This window comes from Oncorhynchus gorbuscha, linkage group LG22 (genome assembly GCF_021184085.1).
Source record: "Oncorhynchus gorbuscha isolate QuinsamMale2020 ecotype Even-year linkage group LG22, OgorEven_v1.0, whole genome shotgun sequence".
Classification (NCBI taxonomy): Eukaryota; Metazoa; Chordata; class Actinopteri; order Salmoniformes; family Salmonidae; genus Oncorhynchus; species Oncorhynchus gorbuscha.
The window spans coordinates 20,576,220-20,598,754 of NC_060194.1; the positions used below are offsets into that span (position 1 = coordinate 20,576,220).

Here is a 22,535-nt window from a genome sequence, read left to right on the forward strand (position 1 = left end):
AACACTATACACTACTGTATTTGAGAGCATGCTCATATTTACAGATAAATCGTTTGTAGGCATATAATGATGGCATGTCCTAATTAGTCATTAATTCATTAAAAATGGCTAGCATGCAGAAATGGTCCAGTAAATAATGAACAACACAATTACAATTACATGAAGCAGTCATGATTTAAACAGGACAGCACACTGTGGGAATGATCAAACATTAGGCCCAAGCCATGGCTAGCTATATTCTGTCCTCATCAAAATATACCATGGATAGCGCTGCTTTTGAAAAACAGAATGATTTCTGCCTTAATCAGAACCAACATGTCACTGACTGCCATATGACAACCAGATTGTCACAAGATATTGCAATATACTGTCATAAAAAAAATGATGAAGTGGAACTTTTGCCCTATAACAAACAGTAACATTGGGTAAATGTAATTCACGCCTAGATGTCTGCTGTCTGTTGCGAGCTTGAGCGTAACACCAGAATAGGTATTCTTATGTGCTGCTATTAACACGTGCACTCCTGCTTAATTGTTCAATTGTCTCACACATACCGTATAAAGATGCCAACCATTAATGGGTCATGAGGCCCCTTCACCCCTCTTCATTTCCCTACAGTCATCCCTCCAGTCATTTCACAGATCACTGGTTTGAATGTGATGAAAGGCGGCACTGTAAAACCAGCCCCAAGACTGGCTGAGCGGCTTGCATTGCCTTCACAACTGACTGAGCCCCGGAAGCAAATTGGGGCTGACAAGTGAATAGGAGGAGGTGCTGCTCCCCGTTGGACTGGGTAATACTGCCGTAGAACACGTTGGCTTAATTGAGAATTGAGGGACGGAAATGGATTGATGCACAGCATTGATACTTCTGACTTAGCTAACATTTAGTAAGCCAGTGGGGCTACTCAACATGAATGTTTGCAGGGCATGAAGAAGACTAGGGACAACTCCATTGGAGGCAGACAAATAAGAGGTAAGAATATTTGGCTGCATGGATTGCTGTCTCTCTCTTGCTTTTTCTCTTCTAGTAGGCCATGATTTACTCAGTGATCTAGTAAGTTTGTGTGCAAGGTGATGATACCATTAATTGAACTGATCACATGGAGTTGTAGTCCTAAACCTTTGATTGGACGGTATATAGTAGGAAACATCTTGTGATGTGGGGACATACTGTATCACACTTAGCCAATATATATGGGGTTTTGCATTAAAAAGGAACTATATCTAGTATTAGAGTTAATGTAAGTCAGAGTCTATAGCTTTTCTTTTCTGTATCTCAATGTACTCTCGTACTTGATTAGAGACGGCGTCATTGCTCAACCAATAAGGCTCAGTCCTGATGATCATCTACTCTGACAGCTGTGCTTTTTGCATGTTGCATGATGTCTGCACAGTGGAGAGAAGAGATGAAAGATCCGAGTCTAGAAGAAAGATCTAGAGCTTTAGCGGTGGTTTAGAACAGGAAGTTCATGTCAGGGTGCTGACCCACATACTTGATACAGTGGGGCAGCTTAGGTCAGCAACCACAATGAGACCACATTGTTTTCTCCATTCCCCTCTTAAGAAGAAGGTGTAGTCAGCGAGGAGTGTGACCTGACCGTGAGAATGTAGACTAGTTGGTCATGAACGGAACAGGTGTGTTGACCACGGTTGTAAAATTCCATCAAGTTTCTCAAAATAGCCAGATTATCCAGAAATTTCAGTTGGGGGATTTTTGCCAAAGTTACCAGAAGTTTGCAACTCTACCAGCAAATGACTGGAGGCTCATCAATAGCCATGATTACAAAGGCAAACTATGTCAGCATTTAATTATAAGACGGTCTTCATGTGGTCTTCATATGTTGATAAACAGTCCATGGAGAGGACCATGAAAGACTTAATAATTGCATGTGGAATGTACATCTTCTTGTCTGAGTTGAGTCTCATTACATGCAGAGTGAAGAGACAACACAGGACAGAGAGCATCTGTGCATAAGACAACATGGCCAGAAGGTAAAGACCTACTCTGCAAAGTACAATCTTTTGTTAACTTCCCAGCCATGTAGAAATTGATGCTCACAGGTACCATCTGTGTAGAAATCCCTTCCTCCTTCCATCCATGGGCCTATTTGAACCATTCCCTTTTGTCCAATGTATTAACATGTCACAGCATACACTGTATACAATCACAAGACTGCCTCTTAAGGCTGTGGACTGGGCAAGCATTTGCTTTGCTTCATCAGCTCCAAAGTAAGATGCGTTTTGTCCTGGAGACCTTAATTCTGATTTCTGATTGGATGATCTCTCTCTACCCCTCTGGAGGGAGTCCAAGCAAGTCTTCATCGTTCTGCCTCAGAGCTCTGGGCCCGGTTGCATACAACATGTTAAGTGTTTCCCTTAATGATTTACTTGAATGAATCATTTCCCCTTGCCTAAGGGAATTGTTTAATGGCATTAGAGACCATCAAACGTTAGGTAAGGGAATACTTAAGGGGCTTTCTCTCTGCATTGTTGGGAAGGGCCCGTAACTAAGTATTTTACTGTTATTTGCACCTGTTGTTTACAAGCATTTGATGAACACAAATGTATTTGATTTGATTTTACGGTAGTTTGAAGGCATGTACAGCAGAAATAATCTCAGGTTACCATGGACACGACCTGATTAACTGGCTCAACATCTCCTCAAAGAGATCGCATTTATTTTGGTAGATCGTAAAATATAACTTTTACACTCAAGACAGGAGAAGCGAGAAGATAATGAAATTGCTATTTCAGTAACTTTTTTTATTACTTTCTAGCATGTCAAGGTAACTAGCTAGCCAGCTAGCTTTGTAGCCATGGATTGTGCACCTTCCAATGTTTAGCTAAGTAGCCAGCTATCTATACACCTAGCTAGCTGGTTGATCAGCCTGGTCTCATAGACGAGTTGTAAACTAGTAAAAGTAAAGGTTGATGTTTTCAATTTGCAACCAGGGCAGAGGAAAGCAACATTCATCTCCACAAATGCGTTTTACATTGATATCAATACTGAATGAAGCACTTAAGGGACCTCATGGGCACCCATAACCTTTTCACTTGATTTGAGAGGGAAATTTATCTTAAAATGTTTGTGCAACTGACTCAATGTTAAGGAAACGTTAAGTGAAAAGATAAGGCAAAAAAGCAGAATGAAGGCGGAGTCTTCATTGAATAGCAATGGGGAGTGGGCATTCTATTGAACATAGCCATGTAAAGATATTCTGAGAATAGCCTCATTTTTTTTTTTACATTTACATTTTATTTAACCTTTATTTAACCAGGTAGGCTAGTTGAGAACAAGTTGTCATTTATATCTGCGACCTGGCCAAGAGAAAACAAAGCAGTTTGACACATACAACAACACAGAGTTACACATGGAATAAACAAACATACAGTCAATAATACAGTACAAAAAAATATATATACAGTGTGTGCAAATGAGGTAAGATGAGAGAGGTAAGGAAATAAAATAGACCATAGTGGTGAGGTAATTACGATATAGCAATTAAACACTGGAGTGATAGATGTACAGAAGATGAATATGCAAGTAGAGATACTGGGGTGCAAAGGAGCAAAATAAATAAATAAACACAGTATGGGGATGAGGTAGTTGGATGGGTTATTTACAGATGGGCTATGTACAGGTGCAATGATCTGTGAGCTGCTCTGACAGCTGGTTCTTGAAGTTAGTGAGGGAGATAAGAGTCTCCAGTTTCAGCCAATTTTGCAATTCGTTCCAGTCTGGCAGTAGAGAACTGGAAGGAAAGGCAGCCAAAGGTGGAATTGGCTTTGGGGGTGACCAGTGAAATATACTTGCTGGAGCGTGTGCTGCGGGTGGGTGCTGCTATGGTGACCAGTGAACTGAGATAAGGCGGGGCTTTATCTAGCAAGACTTGTAGATGACCTGGAGCCAGTAGGTTTGGTGACGATTATGAAGCAAGGGCCAGCCAACGAGAGCGTACAGGTCACAGTGGTGGGTAGGATATGGGGCTCTGGTGACAAAACGGATGACTTGCTGTACATAGATCTCCCCTGAAACATACACTATATATACAAAAGTATGTGGAAATAAATAATATTTGAGGACAAAAAATAATGTTAGCTTACTGAGACTTTATAGTTGTTCCTTAATTGGTATCATTGAAATACCTGTAGAGAGAGAAAAATATTCAAAATTGTGGATTCGCCTATTTCAGCCACACATGTTGCTGACAGGTGTATAAAATCGAGCACACAGTCATGCAATCTGCATAGACAAACATTGTCAGTAGAATGGCCTTACTTAAGAGCTCACTGACTTTCAACGTGGCACTGTCATGGGATGCTACCTTTCCAACTAGTCAGTTTATCAAATTTCTACCCTGCTAAAGCTGCCCCCGTCAACTGTAAATGCTGTTATTGTGAAGTGGAAACGTCTAGAAGAAACCATGGATTGGCCGTGAAGTGGTAGGCCACACAAGCTCACAGAACGGATGCTGAAGCCCGTAACGTTAAAATCATCTGTCCGTGCTTGCAACACTCAATACCTAGTTCTAAACTGACTCTGGGAGCAACGTCAGCACAATAACTGTTTGTAGGGAGCTTCATGAAATGGGTTTTCATGGCCGAGCAGCCTCACACAAGCCTAAGATCACCATGTGCAATGCCAAGCATTGTGGTTTTAAAGCTCGCCGCCGTTGGACTCTGGAGCAGTGGAAACGGGTTCTCTGAAGTGATGAATCACGCTTCACCATCTGGCAGTACGACGGACAAATCTGTGTTTGGCGGATGCCAGGAGAATGCTACATGCCCCAATGCATTGTGCCAACTGTAAAGTTTGATGGAGGAGGAATAATGGTCTGGGACTGTTTTTCATGGTTCGGGCTAGGCCATAACGCTACAGCATACAATGACATTCTAGACGATTCTGTGCTTTGTGGTAACAGTTTGAGGAAGGCCCTTTCCTGTTTCAGCATGACACTGCCCCTGTGCTCAAAGAGAGGTCCATACAGAAATGGTTGGTTGAGAGTGGTGTGAAAGATCGTGACTGGCCTGCACAGAGCCCTGACCTCAACCCCAATGAACACCTTTGGTATGAATTGGAACGTCAACTGCGAGCCAGGCCTAATCGCCCAACATCCCTGATTTATTGAATGACGATATCATTTTATAAAGATAAAAGTATTTGGATGTAATGTTGAAAAAGCCAAGCCTGCACACCCAGGAGATCTCCAGATGTAGGGTTGACCACATGTTAGCAACATGTGACTACCAGTGCAGTTCTATGTGGGGAGGCTAAGTGCCTTGATCAAAGGCACAACGGCAGGAGGTGGTAGGTTTACATGGGATCAAACACAGCAGATTTCCAGTGTAAATAGTGCTTACTTTGTCATGAAGGCTATAATAATAGTCATGGAATTTGGCTAAAAGTCATGGAGAAGTCATTAAAAATGTAACTGTGTATAAACCATTTTAACAGCAAATAATCAGAGGTCTCTATAGTATAATGTCATTTGTGAATGTAGTCTAATAGACCGACTTGGAAGACATCCGCTCCTGCACTTGTTACAACCCAAGTCAAGCACTGATGATGGAAAGCACTATGTTTCACCTCTATTAGGGGAAGGGGTATACCTAGTCAGTTGAAGGCCTTCAACTGAAATGTGTCTTCCACATGTAACCCAACCACTCTGAATCAGAGAGGTGCAGGGGGCTGCCTTAAATCAACATCCATGTCTTTAGCACCCAGGGAACTGCCTTGCTCAGGGGTACAACAAGAGTGTTTTTCCTAGTCAGCTCGGGATTTGATCCAGCAACCTTTCAGTTACTGGCCCAATGCTTCAACCACTAGGCTACCTGCCACTTACGGTTCCTTCTTTACTTCATTTTTACATTGATGATCGAATCATAATCGAAATCATGCTGTGTAGCATGTGCCTCCAGATTCCAGACGAGCTCGGAGCTATAGCTCATATTTGTTATGTTTGTCTTATTTCAAGAGAGCTCATTGCTCATGAAGTATTTTAGGCCAGGAAAGAACATGAGGTCCACCCACTGCCTGGTGAGAAACTCTCTACAATGTGTCTGTTCTTTTAGTTAAGTTTCGGAAATGTGCTTGTTATCATAAGACGCCTGAATAACAAATTTAGAAAACAAGAAAACTTAGAAAATTTAGAAAACAATCTAGTTAGGAATGTTGTGGCAGGTTTCCTTATGGGAACTGTATAGATTATTACCGGCAATTAAATGTTTGCTTATTTGAGTTGCATGTAATTATTGACTAATGACAGTTACGTGGAAAATGGATGTCAGTGGCATTCATAACACAAAAGAGATCGGACATTAATTAAGGAAAAATACTGGAGACTGGATTGTGTTTATTGGACAGAAAATGAACATGAAAGGTGTTTTCTTCTTCATGACAGTTTGGGAAATTAGACTGAACCAAAATATAAATGCAACATGTAAAGTGTCGGGCCCATGTTTCATGAGATGAAATATAAAATCCCGGTTCCAAACACACAAAAGGCTTATTTCTCTCAAATGTTGTGCACCAATGTGTTTATATCCCTGTTAGTGAACATGTCTCCCTTGCCAAGATAATCCATCCACCAGACAGGTGTGGCATATCAAGAAGTTGATTAAACAGCATGATTACCCAGGTGCAACTTGTGCTGGGGACAGTAAAAGGCCACTTTAAAGTGTGCAGTTTTGTCTCACAACACAATACCACAGATGTCTCCAGTTTTTAGGGAGAGTGCAATTGGCATGCTGACTGCAGGAATGTCCACCAGAGCTGTTGCCAGAGAATTGAATGTTAATTTATCTACGATAAACTGCAGCCAACGTTGTTTTAGACAATTTGGCAGTACGTCCAACCAGCCAAACATCCGCAACCGTATTTCTGTCTGTAATAAAGCAGTTATGTATTCTGATATGCTGCGCCTGGCTGCCAAGTGGGTGGGCCTAAGCCCTCCCATTCCCACCCATGGCTGCAGCCCTGCCCAGTCATGTGAAATCCATAGATTAGGGATTCATTAATTTATTTCAATTGACTGATTTCCTCATATGAACTGTAACTCATCGAAATCTTTGAAATTGTTGCATGTTGCATTTATACTTTTGTTCAGTATACATTGAACTTGCAGCTCATTGTGAATAAAATAATGTAGCTAACTATTACTTGAAAAATAACCATTTTACGCACTTCTTTACCAGTTTCTGTGGAATTTCTTCCTCTCTGTGTACAGACCACATAGTGATACTGGGTAACTTATTGAGAAATTGAGAAATGCAACAGACAGAAAAACAGGAAGTCTGTTCACAGTGTTCTAAGTAATCTCATGACTACACAAGTTCATGACTCGGTCTTGTTGCTTTCCTCCTAAAACTGCCAATCAGACACTTCTATTTATACTGTAGATGTTGTCAGATTTACTTCACTGTATATACCAGGCAGTATACCCTTGTAGTGAAAAAATGGGAATAACAATTCAAAACATTGGTAGAGTCTCTTAATCCATGTTTGGACAGGTACCTTCTTAATTCTGCATTTTAAAAGACTTGACTAAGGGGATCGAAGACATGAGTCATTTGGGAATAACCAACCGGTTCATACAGTGTGTCCAATATATCATGTGGTCAAATGTACCTCGACCTTTGGCCTGGAATTAATTGGATACTTATTGATGTACTTTCAAAATCAATAATCTATTCAACATCTATCTGATATTACAGACACAGTCAAATACATTTAGTTCAGTGGCATTAACACAGCTGTATATTGGACCAGTCCGTCAGAAAGTGGATCGGAAAGTACCTAAACAAGGCCTTTGTTTCCATCAGAGCTAATAACTACTTTTTTACTATGCCATTACTGAAAAGGGGGGAGAGGTACTTCCATATATAGAATAATCCCCATCAACTCCACTTTGTGTGCTCCTCAGATCCTTCCTACTGTTTTCATAGCACTGGGCCGAAACATTTTACAGGAGTGACTCATGGCCTGTTTTGCTTTTGGGACTGGTTAGCAACGGAGTGGCCTAGCCTTTTTTTGGCATCCTGTCAGATGCCAATACAGTCCTCCTGGTTTACTTTTCATTAGCAGACAAGCTCATAAGCTGTGCGGCGTAATGTTTAATGCAGCTATGCAGTGCAACATCTAGCCTCTCCCTAAATATCCAATAAGATTAGGAGACATACTAGGTTGATATACTAGCACATACAGTTGAAGTTGGAAGTTTACATACACCTTAGCCAAGTACATTTATACTCAGTTTTTTTAATTCCTGACATTTAATCCTAGGACAAATTCCCTGTTTTAGGACAGTTAGGATGACCACTTTATTTTAAGAATGTGAAATGTCAGAATAATGGCAGAGAGAATGTTTTATTTCAGATTTGATTTCTTTCATCACATTCCCAGTGGGTCAGAAGTTTACATCCACTCAATTAGTATTTGGTAACATTGCCATTAAATTGTTTAACTTGGGTCAAACGTGTCGGATAGCCTTCCACAAGCTTCACACAATAAGTTGGGTGAAATTTGTCCCATTCCTCCTGACAGAGCTGGTGTAACTGAGTCAGGTTTGTAGGCTTCCTTGCTCGCACACGCTTTTTCAGTTCTGCCCACACATTTTCTAAGGGATTGAGGTCAGGGCTTTGTGATGACTCCAATACCTTGACTTTGTTGTCCTTAGGCCATTTTGCCACAACTTCGGAATTACAGTGGGGCAAAAAAGTATTTAGTCAGCCACCAATTGTGCAAGTTCTCCCACTTAAAAAGATGAGAGAGGCCTGTAATTTTCATCATATGTACACTTCAACTATGACAGACAAAATGAGAAAAAAAATATTTAAAAATCACATTGTAGGATTTTTAATGAATTTATTTGCAAATTATGGTGGAAAATAAGTATTTGGTCAACAACACATTTTATCTCAATACTTTGTTATATACCCTTTGTTGGCAATGACAGAGATCAAACGTTTTCTGTAAGTCTTCACAAGGTTTTCACACACTGTTGCTGGTATTTTGGCCCACTCCTCCATGCAGATCTCCTCTAGAGCAGTGATGTTTTGGGGCTGTTGCTGGGCAACATGGACTTTCAACTCCCTCCAAAGATTTTCTATGGGGTTGAGATCTGGAGACTGGCTAGGCCACTCCAGGACCTTGAAATGCTTCTTACGAAGCCACTCCTTCGTTGCCCGGGCGGTGTGTTTGGGATCATTGTCATGCTGAAAGACCCAGCCACGTTTCATCTTCAATGCCCTTGCTGATGGAAGGAGGTTTTCACTCAAAATCTCACGATACATGGCCCCATTCATTCTTTCCTTTACACGGAGCAGTCATCCTGGGCCCTTTGCAGAAAAACAGCCCCAAAGCATGATGTTTCCACCCCCATGTTCACAGTAGGTATGGTGTTCTTTGGATGCAACTCAGCATTCTTTGTCCTCCAAACACGACGAGTTGAGTTTTCACCAAAAAGTAATATTTTGGTTTCATCTGACCATATGACATTCTCCCAATCTTCTTCTGGATCATCCAAATGCTCTCTAGCAAATTTCAGACGGGCCTGGACATGTACTGGCTTAAGCAGGGGGACACGTCTGGCACTGCAGGATTTGTGTCCCTGGCAGCGTAGTGTGTTACTGATGGTAGGCTTTGTTACTTTGGTCCCAGCTCTCTGCAGGTCATTCACTAGGTCCCCCCGTGTGGTTCTGGGATTTTTGCTCACCGTTCTTGTGATCATTTTGACCCCACAGGTGAGATCTTGCGTGGAGCCCCAGATCGAGGGAGATTATCAGTGGTCTTGTATGTCTTCCATTTCCTAATAATTGATCCCACAGTTGATTTCTTCAAACCAAGCTGCTTACCTATTGCAGATTCAGTCTTCCCAGCCTGGTGCAGGTCTACAATTTTGTTTCTGGTGTCCTTTGACAGCTCTTTGGTCTTGGCCATAGTGGAGTTTGGAGTGTGACTGTTTGAGGTTGTGGATAGGTGTCTTTTATACTGATAACAAGTTCAAACAGGTGCCATTAATACAGGTAACGAGTGGAGGACAGAGGAGCCTCTTACAGGCCTGTGAGAGCCAGAAATCTTGCTTGTTTGTAGGTGAATTTGTGACCAATCTTTAACTTCCTGACTGATATCTTGAGACAGATGAACGTGGTACCTTCAGACGTTTGGGAATTGCTCCCAAGGATGAACCAAACTTGTGGAGGTCTACAATTTTTCTTCTGAGGTCTTGGCTGATTTCTTTTGATTTTCACCTGATGTCAGGTAGGCCTTGAAATACATCCACAGGTACACCTCCAACTGACTCAAGTTATGTCAATTAGCTTATCAGAAGCGTCTAAAGCCATGACATCATTTTCTGGAATTTTCCAAGCTGTTTAAAGGCACAGTCAACTTAGTGTATGTAAACTTCTGACCCACTGGAATTGTGATACAGTGAATTATAAGTGAATTATAAGTCTGTAAACAATTGTTGTAAAAATTCCTTGTGTCATGCATAAAGTAGATGTCCTAACAGACTTAACAAGAAATTTGTGTAGTGGTTGAAAAACGAGTTTAAATGACTCCAACCTAAGTGTATGTAAACTTCCGACTTCAACTGTAAAGGGGATCATAGTTTTAAGAGTTGAATGTGGTGGTGCTTATCCAACTATCTCTAAATCCTGATGTCTAGCCTGCTTACAGTTATTGGACCTCTTTACTCTCCGCACCCTACGATCCAGTCAACACCCCCTCAATGTGATGTATGACAGAATAGCAGACAGACAAGGAACTGGGCGTAGATTATGACATTAAATGCCACTTAAAATCATGGCTGGCAGAAAACAGAATAAAGCTCATCTTCTAGTATAGAACTGTTGGAATACTATGGTCATGAAACGCAGATACTCGTATGGCCAGCATATTCAAGGATCAGTACGAGGTTGAAAAAATACGATACCCTTTTTGGTGTCAGTCAGAGCACCTATTTGGTTCCGAAGAGCACCTTTCAGTGGGTCATTTCCCTCCTGTTCCTCATCACTTTCTGTGAATTACTGTACAGGAGAGAGAGTCAAAGTGTGTATGTTTCCTGATATGACAGTCTCTTACCAGTAAGTGCCTCCTGTTTGCTATAGCCATGGATAATACATTTTTTAAACCTTTATTTAACTAGGCAATCAGTTAAGAACCAATTCTTATTTACAGTGATGGCCTACACCTGCCAAACCCTCCCCAAACCAGGATGATGCTGGGCCAATTGCGTGTGCCCTATTGGACTCCCAAACTCGGCTGTGATACAGCCCGGGGATCAAACCCAGGTCTGTAGTGACACATCTAGCACTGGGATGCAGTGCCTTAGACCGCTGCACCACTTAGGATCCCGAAAGGAAATGTATGAGGTCCATTCTCCTCGCAATCAGGGTCACATGACCTCTCACAACTTTCTACAGAACAGTCACACATCCGTGCATCTCTCTCTGCTTCACCTGATTCCCTGCTCTGTCCACACCCTGAGCATACAGGAAACACACATGCACACACACACTTTCATTTCCTCTGTCCAATTAAAGTTAGTGAGGTGGGGCTGAAAAGGGTGAGGTGTTTTGGTTATTTTTAGATCGCCTTTCATAATTGTGTTCTGGTAGTGTTCAAATACTCTGAAGTCAGCAGCTCTTTTGAAAAACTGTTGAAAAACTGCAGACAAATCAAATGAATTATGACCAGCGAGACTCTCTCTCTCTCTCTCTCTCTCTCTCTCTCTCTCTCTCTCTCTCTCTCTCTCTCTCTCTCTCTCTCTCTCTCTCTCTCTCTCTCTCTCTCTCTCAATCTCTCTCTCTGACATCACTGGGAACTTGTATGTATAAAGTAAACACAAGAATGCAGCGCGTCAGGCCAGGGAGTGTGAGCACAGACAGAGGGCCCTTTCTTACACAGGGTGGGCAGGGCAGGGAGAAGTGACTCTGCCCTGAGAGAGTGACACACACAGGGAGAGAGGAAGAGAGAGGCAGAAAGAGCGTAATTCAATACAGACCAAGTATGGGGCAAAATTGAGAGCTTAGAGTATATCAACAATAAGCAGCAGATATTGAAGAGGATATACAAGGAAGAGGAAAGGAGGAAGAGGAGCTTTACTGGCCTGGACTTCTGAAGTGTTTGCCGGTAAGGTTTACATTTCAAAAGACCTTAAAAGCTCTTGATCTTATTTGGTTGAGTACCTGTGATTCAGGAGCCAATGAATATACCTATAATACTATGTGTGAACTGTAAGTCTGTTGTTTTGGAACATCCCTTCCATCACCCCTCCATGGTTTTTATTCATAGATACATATATTATGTACATATCTACCTCAGTTACTTCATACCCCTGCACATTGACTCAGTACTAATACCTCATGTATATAGCCAAGTTATCGTTAATCATTGTGTATTTATTATTACATGTTATTCCTTTTCTATATTCATTTATTTCTCTCAGCATTGTTGGGAAGGACCCATAAGTAAACATTTCCCTGTTAATCTACGCCTGTTATTTGCGAAGCATGTGACAAATAACATTGGATTCGATTTGATCAGTTCAACAGGTACTGTGACGTACCAGATGATACTTTGTTGTTCAGTCACTACTCAGTGCCATTCTACAGCATGACTATTTTAAGTAACGTAAACCTCATCTTAAATATAGTCTTGGGCGTTGAGCCTTGTACAGTTTTGGTGATGGTTCAAACCTAAGGTTCACCATAAGATCTTGTCATGCTCTCTCCCTCCTCCACCGCTTACACTATTTCACTCCCCTTGACTCGGATGTTACCTCTTCGGCATGAGCTGTAAAGCATTAAGACAATGTCCTGTCTTATTCTGTGAGGCGATATGATAATGTTTGCATTTGCATTTTGTATTTATTATGGATCCCCATTAGGTGCTGCTGAGGCACCAGCTACTCTTCCTGGGGTACAGCAATATCAAGGCAGTTATACAATTTGACAAACATTACAATACATTCGCAACAGATTTCACAACACAATAAGTGTGTGCCCTCAGGCCACTACTCTAGTATCACATATCTACAACACAAAATCCATGTATGTATAGTGCCTGTGTTTGTCTCTTCACAGTCCCAACTGTTCCCCCAAAAATATTCCATCTCGTGTTTCTTACCATGACACCGCGATGTTGAGTAAAGATGTGAATTGGGTACACTCTTACGCATGACTTTCCGTGTCTCTAAACTATTGACTGTCCCTGCAAAAGAATGTTGATTGTCTCACATTAATAAGAGGATAAAAATGTCAAATCACACATTTCAAGTTTGTGTTGACGAGTCAAAAGGGTTTTGCAACAACTGATTGCCTTGGGCCATTCCTGTGTGCTCTTGTATTGCCTTCTGTCATTCAGGCTTTTAGGTTGGGCAGAGCAGTGTCTCAAGCTTCCTAAATAGCTGAAGCTTATGCATGCAGTCATAACAGTTTCTGCCCCATCCTGGCTTTGTGTTGCCACTGAAAGTATCTTTCTGTCTACCGCTGATCCTAGGCCAAGACAATGTTAGGTAATTATGTTACATGGTTGTTATTTTACATGAATTCTACAGCCTGGCCAGGTTACCACGTAGATAATATGATGTCATGATCGATGAAATGGGGATGTCGGGGTGAAGAATAAGACATCGATATCTTTTCTCCCCATTAAAAGCATTGCGTTTGAATGAATTATTTGAATGGTCAATGTATGTTTGAAAACTAGTCTCTAAGGTCTTCACAGCCTCTGTAAGTACACGTGGTGTGCCCTACAAAAGACCTGTGACCATTTTGAACTTTGGTGAGAAAAACGTTCTCACACCTTGCCTAGGAAATGCTAATGAGTCATAGTGATACTCATTTATTCCAGTCAACACGTCTTCCTATGTGTGATCATTTAGTGGGCTGTATTGTCTCAACATCAGGCTCAACTTCATCAAACACGAAATGCAGAGGCCTTCATACATGAATAATGGATAGGCTTACATTTAATGGATTTGGTGAACAAATTCATTTAGAGGAAATGGGGACCTTAATGTTGACAAACTGCAAGTAGGTACAGCCTTCTTACTTCAACGCTACAAAATAGCAGCAGCGCACTGTTTCCTGTTGAGTGATGCAGGAACGGAAGGGAAACTGACTATGGGTAAACCGATTTCACCTTTGGGCTGTGAGACATAAAACACAATGCACAGCCTATTTGCAGTTCAGTTGCAGTCAGTTACATTGGGCTTAGAATGTGGAGCAGGCAATAGAGGACAGAGGAAAAACCTGGCCAACATTTTAATATCCATAATCCTAGTCACCGTAAACATATAAACCTCCTGGCTAGCCATAAAGGTTACCGTTCATCCAAGTTGCAGTGGAATGCTACAATCAGTTAATGTTAAAGTCAAAACCATCAAAGCTAGGTTCTGTCCATCAAGGCCAATCCCCTCAGAGCTCCATTAGCCGGTACATTTAAATTAGTCCAGAACGAGTGCATTTCCCTCTATGGTGCAATCAGGCAGCCAGAGCCATGACTTTCTCCTCCAACTTTAATGAGAGTAAAGCTGAATAATATACTTGAGCAGGAGAGGGAAGAGGGGGGAGAGAGTGAAGATGCACCAGGGGGACTGGAGTTCATTCTGCTCACCTTCTTCTCTCTATTTCTCTCCGCAGAAAATCTCTCAGAGCCAGAGGAGAGTGGATTAAAATAGACAGGAGACTTCAGAGGACCTGAGGTAGAATCCCCAAATCCCAAAAGAGGGACACAAACAAACTACTCTGAGAGGCAGACTCCATAGACCTTCCCATCGCAGCAAGGCAAGATCGGAATCATTACAACAACTGAAGGATTTCAAAGGAAAACGTCCATCTCTCATAAAACTTCATCTTTGGTCTTCAAACTTTCTTAAATAATGCTTCGGTCTTTAAACCCCCAGACAAGGCACTTAAGGAAGGAGGGGAGGATAAAGAGATTCTCCCTGCATCAATGAATTTTCCAGTCTCTTGCTATCCTCCCTTGGCATGTGCTACTATATCAGCAACATCTTCACTATCAAGAGTTCACAAGCACTAGTTCAGGGTCAAATCACCATAGAAACAATCCCCTTCCTGGTAACAGCAACACCATTGGCTGACTAATTCAATAATCTATCCTTGTTTGCTATTGTGGTTGGCTTCTTCAATAGATGACCCTCAAAAGGAGTTGCTAAGACACTCACTGTCAGTGAACCATGAAGGAAGACATCTTGGATTTTTTCAGTAACTTGTGGAAGGTGGCCACCACCAAGCATGACCAGGGGATCTACAATACAGTCTGCCTGGTGGTGCTGCTAGCCCTGCCTATGGTGGTGCTCTTCACTTCTCTGGTGGTGTGCTGCCACTGCTGCTGCTGTCGCCAGGCCAACTCCACTGGTTGCTGCGGAGACAGCCCAAGTTCAGACACAGCAAAAGCAGACAAAAAGAAGAAGAAGAGTCCCAAAAATGAGGACTTGTGGATCTCGGTCAAAACAGGACCTATGACACAAGACAGGGTTGCCCTGACGATGGTGTAGTAGTCGCGACTGATGTTCAGATAAGGTTTCATTCTTTTGTATTTCTATGAAGCTCTTTTTTACTGCAAGGTACAGGTACATAATGCCGGGCAAGGCCAGGCCTTAGTCTTTTAAAGGCCCTAAGCGATATTTGTTTTTAAGTTTTAAAGTTAAATTCCTGCAATTCTACACATTTTGCCATGGGGTGTACAGAAAATGTTGCAGTTTTAAATCATCTTTTTCCATTTCTACACATTTTGCCATGGCGCAGAAAGAACTTTTGCAATTTTATAACAAATTTCATGCCATTCTACACATTTTGCCATGGGGTAGAGATACATTTTTTGACCATTTGAAAGCAACTTTCCTGCAATTCGACATATTTTGCCATGATTTAATGATACCTGAGTGACAGTGACGAACAAAATCAACGAGGGCCCCATGGAGGTCAGGGCCCCTAGGAACGTGAACTGCGTGCCCAGTCGGTATTCAGCCATGATTATGCCTGGAGCCGGCACTGGTGTTCAACATGCTCCATAGAAACTCCTGAAAGAGACTAAAAGAGCCAATAATATGTGATTGATTGTGTGTGTGCGTGCATGTATATGTGTGCCTGTGCATATGCACGTACGTGTTACTCTCGAACTCAACTCTGTACCTTGAAGCTAGTTCCACAGCATGTTTTGTATTGTTTCCTTCTAATCACAGACTGATTTAGACCTGAGACACCAGGTGTGTGCAATTACCAATCAGATAGAACAGAAAACCTGCAGGCTCCAGACCTCAAAGGGTAAGAGTTGAATACCCCTGTGTTAGAGTGTGCACTCAACCAGAAGGTTGAGGACTGCTTTTTATTTCCAACGCTGGAGGCCAGCAATCTAGTATTGTGATTCGGTTAGAAAGATCATGTTTTTTATAGGTTAGACCATTTCAAGTTCAAAGCACTTGCAGTTATTGCACTTATAATGTGAACAATGTGAACTTATGTAACTACTTTGAAATCTTTTGCTGTATCTGCTATATCCACTAAATGGAGATCTCAATTCCATTCATGAGTTGACTATCAATCGCTGAATTGAATAGAACAAAGTGAAGCACCGAGATCTTCCATTTACATTCCCGTAGAGTGTTTCTACCCAACAGTTCCATGTGTTACGTTACCTTATGCTCACATTGCCATGTGTACTGTCTTGCACTGTCCCTATTGGTTCATAAAATCATTATGCGTTGTTATTATTATTATTTCCAGGCTCTCAGACTTTGGGGTGCTAAGTGGATCCTTCTTACATCTTTATCCCTCAGTGCCAATAGCCATCATTTCACATGTAGTGATATTTACTGGCATGTCATAGTTGAGGTACTATGCCGTCATTCAGTATTGTCTACACCATTGTGTTGATAAAATAGAAGTTGTGTGCATATGGGGCATTGTGTGCTAAATGCACACATTTTGGGGCGGCATGTCGCCTAGAGGTTAGAGTGTTGGGCCAGTAGCCGAAAGGTTGCTAGATCAAATCCCTGACCTGACATGGTAGAAATATGTTGTTCTGCCCCTGAACAAGGCAGTTAACCCACTGTTCCTAGGATGTCATTGTAAATAAGAGTTTGTACTTAACTGACTTGCCTAGTTAAATAAAATAAAAATGTATGCAAATAGAAGGTTATAATTGATTTACAAATCCGGTGACAAATCAGTTTCATTTGTTATTTTTTTATTATCCCTGTTTTAAGATCCTTATTTTGTGCCTAATAGGCTTCTGTATTAGTTATTCACTAAACTTTGATCGAGACAAATTATGCATTAGAACATACAGGTAACTGACAAAATAAAGGAAACACCAACATAAATAGGGTGTTGGGCCACCACAAGCTGCAAGAACAGTTTCAAGGTGCTGTGGCATAGATTCTACAGTCTGGGACTCTATTGGAGGGACACAACACCGTTTTCCCACAATAAATTCCATAATTTGGTGTTTTGTTCATGGTGGTGGAAAACTCTGTCTCAGGCATGATCTGGTGAATGAGGCATGCATGCAATGCACGCACACACACACACACACACACACACACACACACACACACACACACACACACACACACACACACACACACACACGCACGCACGCACACACACACACACACACACACACACACACACACACACACACACACACACACACACACACACACACACACACACACACACACACACACACACACACGCACACACACACACACACACCACACACACACACACACTTTAAACCCCCCTAAGCTCCTTTGAGACCCCTATTTCAAAGTCAATGAGATTTCTTCTTCTAGTCATGCCAAAACAATGGGAAACTGGGCATTTTACATATGACCCTAAGCATGATGGGATGTTAACTGCTTAATTAATTCAGGAACCACACCTGCGTACAAAATACTTGCTTTCAATATAATTGGTATCACTCATGCAGGGCTATATTCAATCAGATCCACTTTAGCCGACATCCAGATAGCGCTTGTTTTGACGTGTCAGAGGTGGAACTGTGTTACAGCTGTCAAATCCATAAGCGGCTCCTGGCATTATAGCCTACCTAAAGGGGACGTTGCCATTGACTGCACGGAGTCGCATTAAGATAAATCTCCTGCAGCCTTGTTTACAGGTTTGAACGCTGGAATGTGAGATGTAATCTACACCTCGATTAGGCTGATAGAAATCCTCATTACTTTAATGATTTTTGATTTGAACATCATTATTTCTGTATAGCCTACACTCTCGTTTTGAACTTTTAATGCAAGGGTAATTGATGGGTTACAATGATCAAGAGCAGCTGCTCTCCAATTTGACAGCTCCAAACGCAGTTACACCTTCGACACCGCCAGAACATCAGTTATGAGGGTGGCGGCTACCGCCAGTTAATGCTTGATCTGATTGAGTCTAGGCCTTACTCAAGTGTTTCCTTTATTTTTGTCAGTTACCTATATATTCTGTCTGTTTGTCATCACACAAGAAATCGCTGAGGTGATACCTTTTCGAGTTATGAGCTCAGGCCACACTGGCGGCTGCGTGAATCATTTATCCTGTCATTTGATTTTACAAAACAGCTGGAGAAAAGAGGGACGAAATAAAGTATTTTTGTAGCTTTGTTGATTCTTTGTTGGTTGGTTCATGTGTGGTTCACAATAGATGTGTATAGATTTCTGTTATCTTGTTTGTTGCGTAAATTGACTTCATCCCTCGAGAACTTGGGCAAATGTATCATAATTGAATCTGATATTTGGTAACCAACATAAAGCATTAGCATCCACACACTCTGGATGTTTGTTGTTATTTCAAACTGATATGTAGTGATAGTCTGGTTCTGGAGCAGTGACTAGCCAATTCTATGTGTCGAGATAATGATTTGGGGGTTTCCTACTCTCTGTCAGACATGCCGTGTTGCTGAGTCCTACAGCTCTGACAGGCCCAGACATTCAGAGGCAGAGCACAGACATGCAGTGGAAAGTCTATGTGGGCTGATGGCAGTTTGTCTGCCATGACACAACCCACCAACCCCAGCAGTACTCCACTTTTAAACAAACAAGTCTTGTTTGAATACTACACTACCACTCGTGGAAAAATGACATCAACCCTTCCCTTAGCCTCACACACACTTCAATGGTGATTCAGCGTATGCTCATGGGTAGGTACTCTGTTGTATGAAAGCCTGTTTGTCAGATGCCACTTTGGAATCTGAGCACCAAACTTGACCTCATGTTGAACTTGTTCTCTGTGAGTGAGGTAAATAGCCACAGACTCAAAACACTGCTGCATGTATACTCAAAAGTGTAGGGATGACAAAATAAGCATATGTTAATTGACAATTGAAGTAACCTTTGAAGCAGGAATAAGCGCATAAAGGAGTCATTCTCAGGGTAAAACTGTTTTACTTATTGTTTTCATTTCCTTCCCTTTCCATCCCTATTACATTCATCTCAGCATTAAAGACATGCTACGCTACTTTGCCGACTAAGAAAGTATTTTTAAACCTCCCACGTTGGGCTGGATGTGTGAATGTGTAGTTCATACATGTATAATCTAAGAGCAGAATACTGTTCTACCTCAATTATTCACAATTCCTAATTCCTAGTCCCCCTAGAAATTAGAGTTCTAGCCAATGAGTTTCAGCCCCTCGCATTTGTGTATTTCCCTTCATTATCTAATGAGGTTGCAGGACGGGCCCAACAGCTCATTGGACACAGCAGAGAGAGAGAGAGAGAGCAATGATGTGGTGCACATATCTGCACATATGTGGCATACGGTAGTACGCAATTGTCGGGGACCACTTTTGGCTCGTGAGTGTTACTTTCAGACTAGTGGCTAAAAAGTATTAGAGAATCTCTTTAAGAGCTCATTTGCCCCGCAGTGCTGTTATAGGAACCAATCTTCTTTATAGTAATTTGCAATCAATGTGGTTCAATGAGCTATTGCATCAATTGGCTCCTGTGAGACATTTCAAAAGCTCAGCTAGAATATTCCACAGTAGGCCCCATCTTCTTCGTCCTTCTTTTTCATTCTCGCTTAACTTTGTGAATATCTTTCTTGCATTGTTATTCACACAGTCCAATGTGTGAAATCATTCCTCAGCAGTGCATTGAAACGACAGCTGAGAAACCAGGGGAAGTTGAGAAACTTCAACTTGTGGTATGATACACAACTCAAGTGTAGGTTATCCTAGACTGTGTCTTTCAAAGAGAAAACCATAGTCATTCAACAAAAGGAAACTGCAAATCTGCTATTCTGTTTTTCTGGTAAATCTAACATTTTCTGCAAATCTAACCCTGTTTCTGGGAAAGAGATGGTGAAAATCAAACGTGTTCTACTTCGTTCCTCTTCAAGTATGAATTGAATTAGTTGATTAACATCAACTGCATCTTTTTGATAAACACTGTGTGAAGTCATGTCCCATTCAAATAGCACTCTCTGTCACTGCAGGCATAGATGCTAGTGTGTCACGCCCTGACCTTAGAGATCCTTATTATTTTCTATGATTGGTTAGGTCAGAGTGTGACTCGGGTGGGAAAGTCTATGTTTCCTATTTCTTTGGTTTTTGCTGAGTGTGATTCCCAATCAGAGGCAGCTGTTTATCGTTGTCTCTGATTGGGGATCATATATAAGTTGTCATTTTCCTTTTGGGTTTTGTGGGGTCTTGTTTTCTCTTTAGTGTCTGTTACCTGACAGAACTGGGCGCTTTCGTTTTGTTATTTTGTTTGAGTGTTTTTTTGGATAATAAAATCATGAACACTTTCCACGCTGCGCTTTGGTCCACTCCTTTCGACGAGAGCCGTGACATAGTGCTAAAAAGGACTTCAATATAACACAGCAACTGGGTCATTCCACCAATTTGCTACCTTTTGAGGAATGTATAAGAAAAAAAAAGATAGAAAGAAAGAAAGAAAAAAAGTTGGATTTCACCTAACTTTAACATTTTGTTTTTTAACATTCCACTTCATGAAAATCATGTTTTCCCATCTCAAATGACTATAGTAAATGTCTATTAAGTGTGAAATAAAGTAACAGGGATGGCCATAACAGGGCTGACAATTTCTTCTGAAGTCATACATAAAAGCCATAAAAGCCATAAATCCCCCTGTGACAGGAGGAATGGAAGTACAGGATGTTGTGTGCAACAGGTCAGTGGCGATTGGATGCAAGCTTCACCAAAAAAATGAACTTGTTGAAACATTTATAGCCTGTCGATCTGTGGGTAAAAAGGTTGACATGTTATGCTTGAAACCACAAAACACCAGAAAATGGCCAATAAAAGCTTTTACTCTATGATTTGACTATTCGATATTCAATGTTTCTTCTGCAAAAAGAAATATTTTAAAAGGAATAGTTTCACCATGTTCAGTTCACATAAGTGTTGACCTTAAAACGAGGGACAGATGTAAATTAATCACTAATCACATGAAATACATAATAGGCGTCAGAAATGACTGTCATAGCAACACTTTAAGTAGGGCTTTACAATGATGGTAAAACTTGGAGACATTTTGGGATTAAGTCGGTTAAAATCTTCCTAGAAGTGATACAGGGTTGATGGAGGGACATGTCAAAATGCTGCATTTTGGCATTTTAGCAAGCCTATATTCATTTTAGGAATCCGATTGATTGAATTCTCCATGTGGTCTATATTAAAGGGCACTTCATTTAATATAGCAGGCTTTTAATTTCTACTTAAAATATCAAAGGGACCCAAAAGGCACTCTTCGTGGAACGACACAATTACAATACACACTTGAAAATACAATCTTACAAAGGAGCATGTCATACATTCTATTTCTTATGCAAAACATCTGAAATGTGAAATGTAGCTAACTCTGTAGGCTGGGTAGGCCAGAGACCAGAACTTAGAACAGAGAGTCAGGGTCTATGCTATGATATGAATGTGAACAAGAGCAGTATAACTATTCTAAAAACACGGTATCATTGGGTAATCTAACTGATTATGCATAATAGGAGCAGACAGTGTTATGAATGTGGAGACTGTTTTATGCCATGGAGCCAGCCTATAAAATGTAATCATATACAGTACAATAGGACAGAGGTCATTTGCTAAGAATCTACGTCTGCGAGGAATGCCGCTTTAGGACAGAGCCAAGATACGAAATCCTTTTACTTTGCCCATGTGATAACACTATACAGTGAAAGTTGCAGTTCACTTGTTCATAATATATATGAAATAAACCAATATAATACAAATATCCTATGAAAAATAAAGACGTTTATGGCTGCAGCCATATGATATGTTAACATAAAGTAAGTTACAATAATCTTGAGATAGATTGATGTTCCTGGTTTGAGGTTCTAGCTACTTTGCCTGGTTTGTAATGAGGTTCCCATTGACTGCTTTAGTTCAACAGGGGGACTATTTTCTGGGAGCTGTACTGCTTCTAAGCGACCTCCTCTTCCTGGCAGTGCCCACAGGCCGAATCTTCATCTCAGTGAAATCAAGAGACATCAGGTGACCCTTCCATGGCTCCCAGTTCACACCCTGGTAGA

The 22,535-nt window shown here is 41.2% G+C and overlaps 2 protein-coding genes across 3 annotated transcripts in view; one reads left to right on the plus strand and one right to left on the minus strand.

The window, feature by feature from the left end:
* The first annotated feature begins 839 nt into the window (after positions 1-839).
* Positions 840-17,196, plus strand: LOC124009313 (uncharacterized protein KIAA0040-like). 2 transcript variants are annotated; one of them, XM_046320981.1, is made up of 2 exons: positions 840-975; positions 14,649-17,196. In XM_046320981.1, exon 2 carries the CDS (start codon positions 15,206-15,208, stop codon positions 15,524-15,526), a length of 321 nt encoding a protein of 106 aa, XP_046176937.1. In that variant the 5' UTR covers positions 840-975; positions 14,649-15,205; the 3' UTR covers positions 15,527-17,196. The 2 variants fall into 2 exon arrangements, with proteins under 2 accessions (XP_046176937.1, XP_046176936.1); XM_046320980.1 differs by lacking the exon at positions 840-975 and adding an exon at positions 11,845-12,135.
* Positions 17,197-21,199: 4,003 nt separating this feature from the next.
* The window catches only part of LOC124009312 (tenascin-N-like), a 30,820-nt gene continuing 29,484 nt past the window's right edge, over positions 21,200-22,535 (minus strand). Inside the window, exon 17 of the mRNA XM_046320979.1 lies at positions 21,200-22,527. Within this exon, the coding sequence (XP_046176935.1) occupies positions 22,402-22,527 (126 nt within the window). The 3' untranslated portion in view covers positions 21,200-22,401. The remainder of the gene's footprint in view (positions 22,528-22,535) is intronic.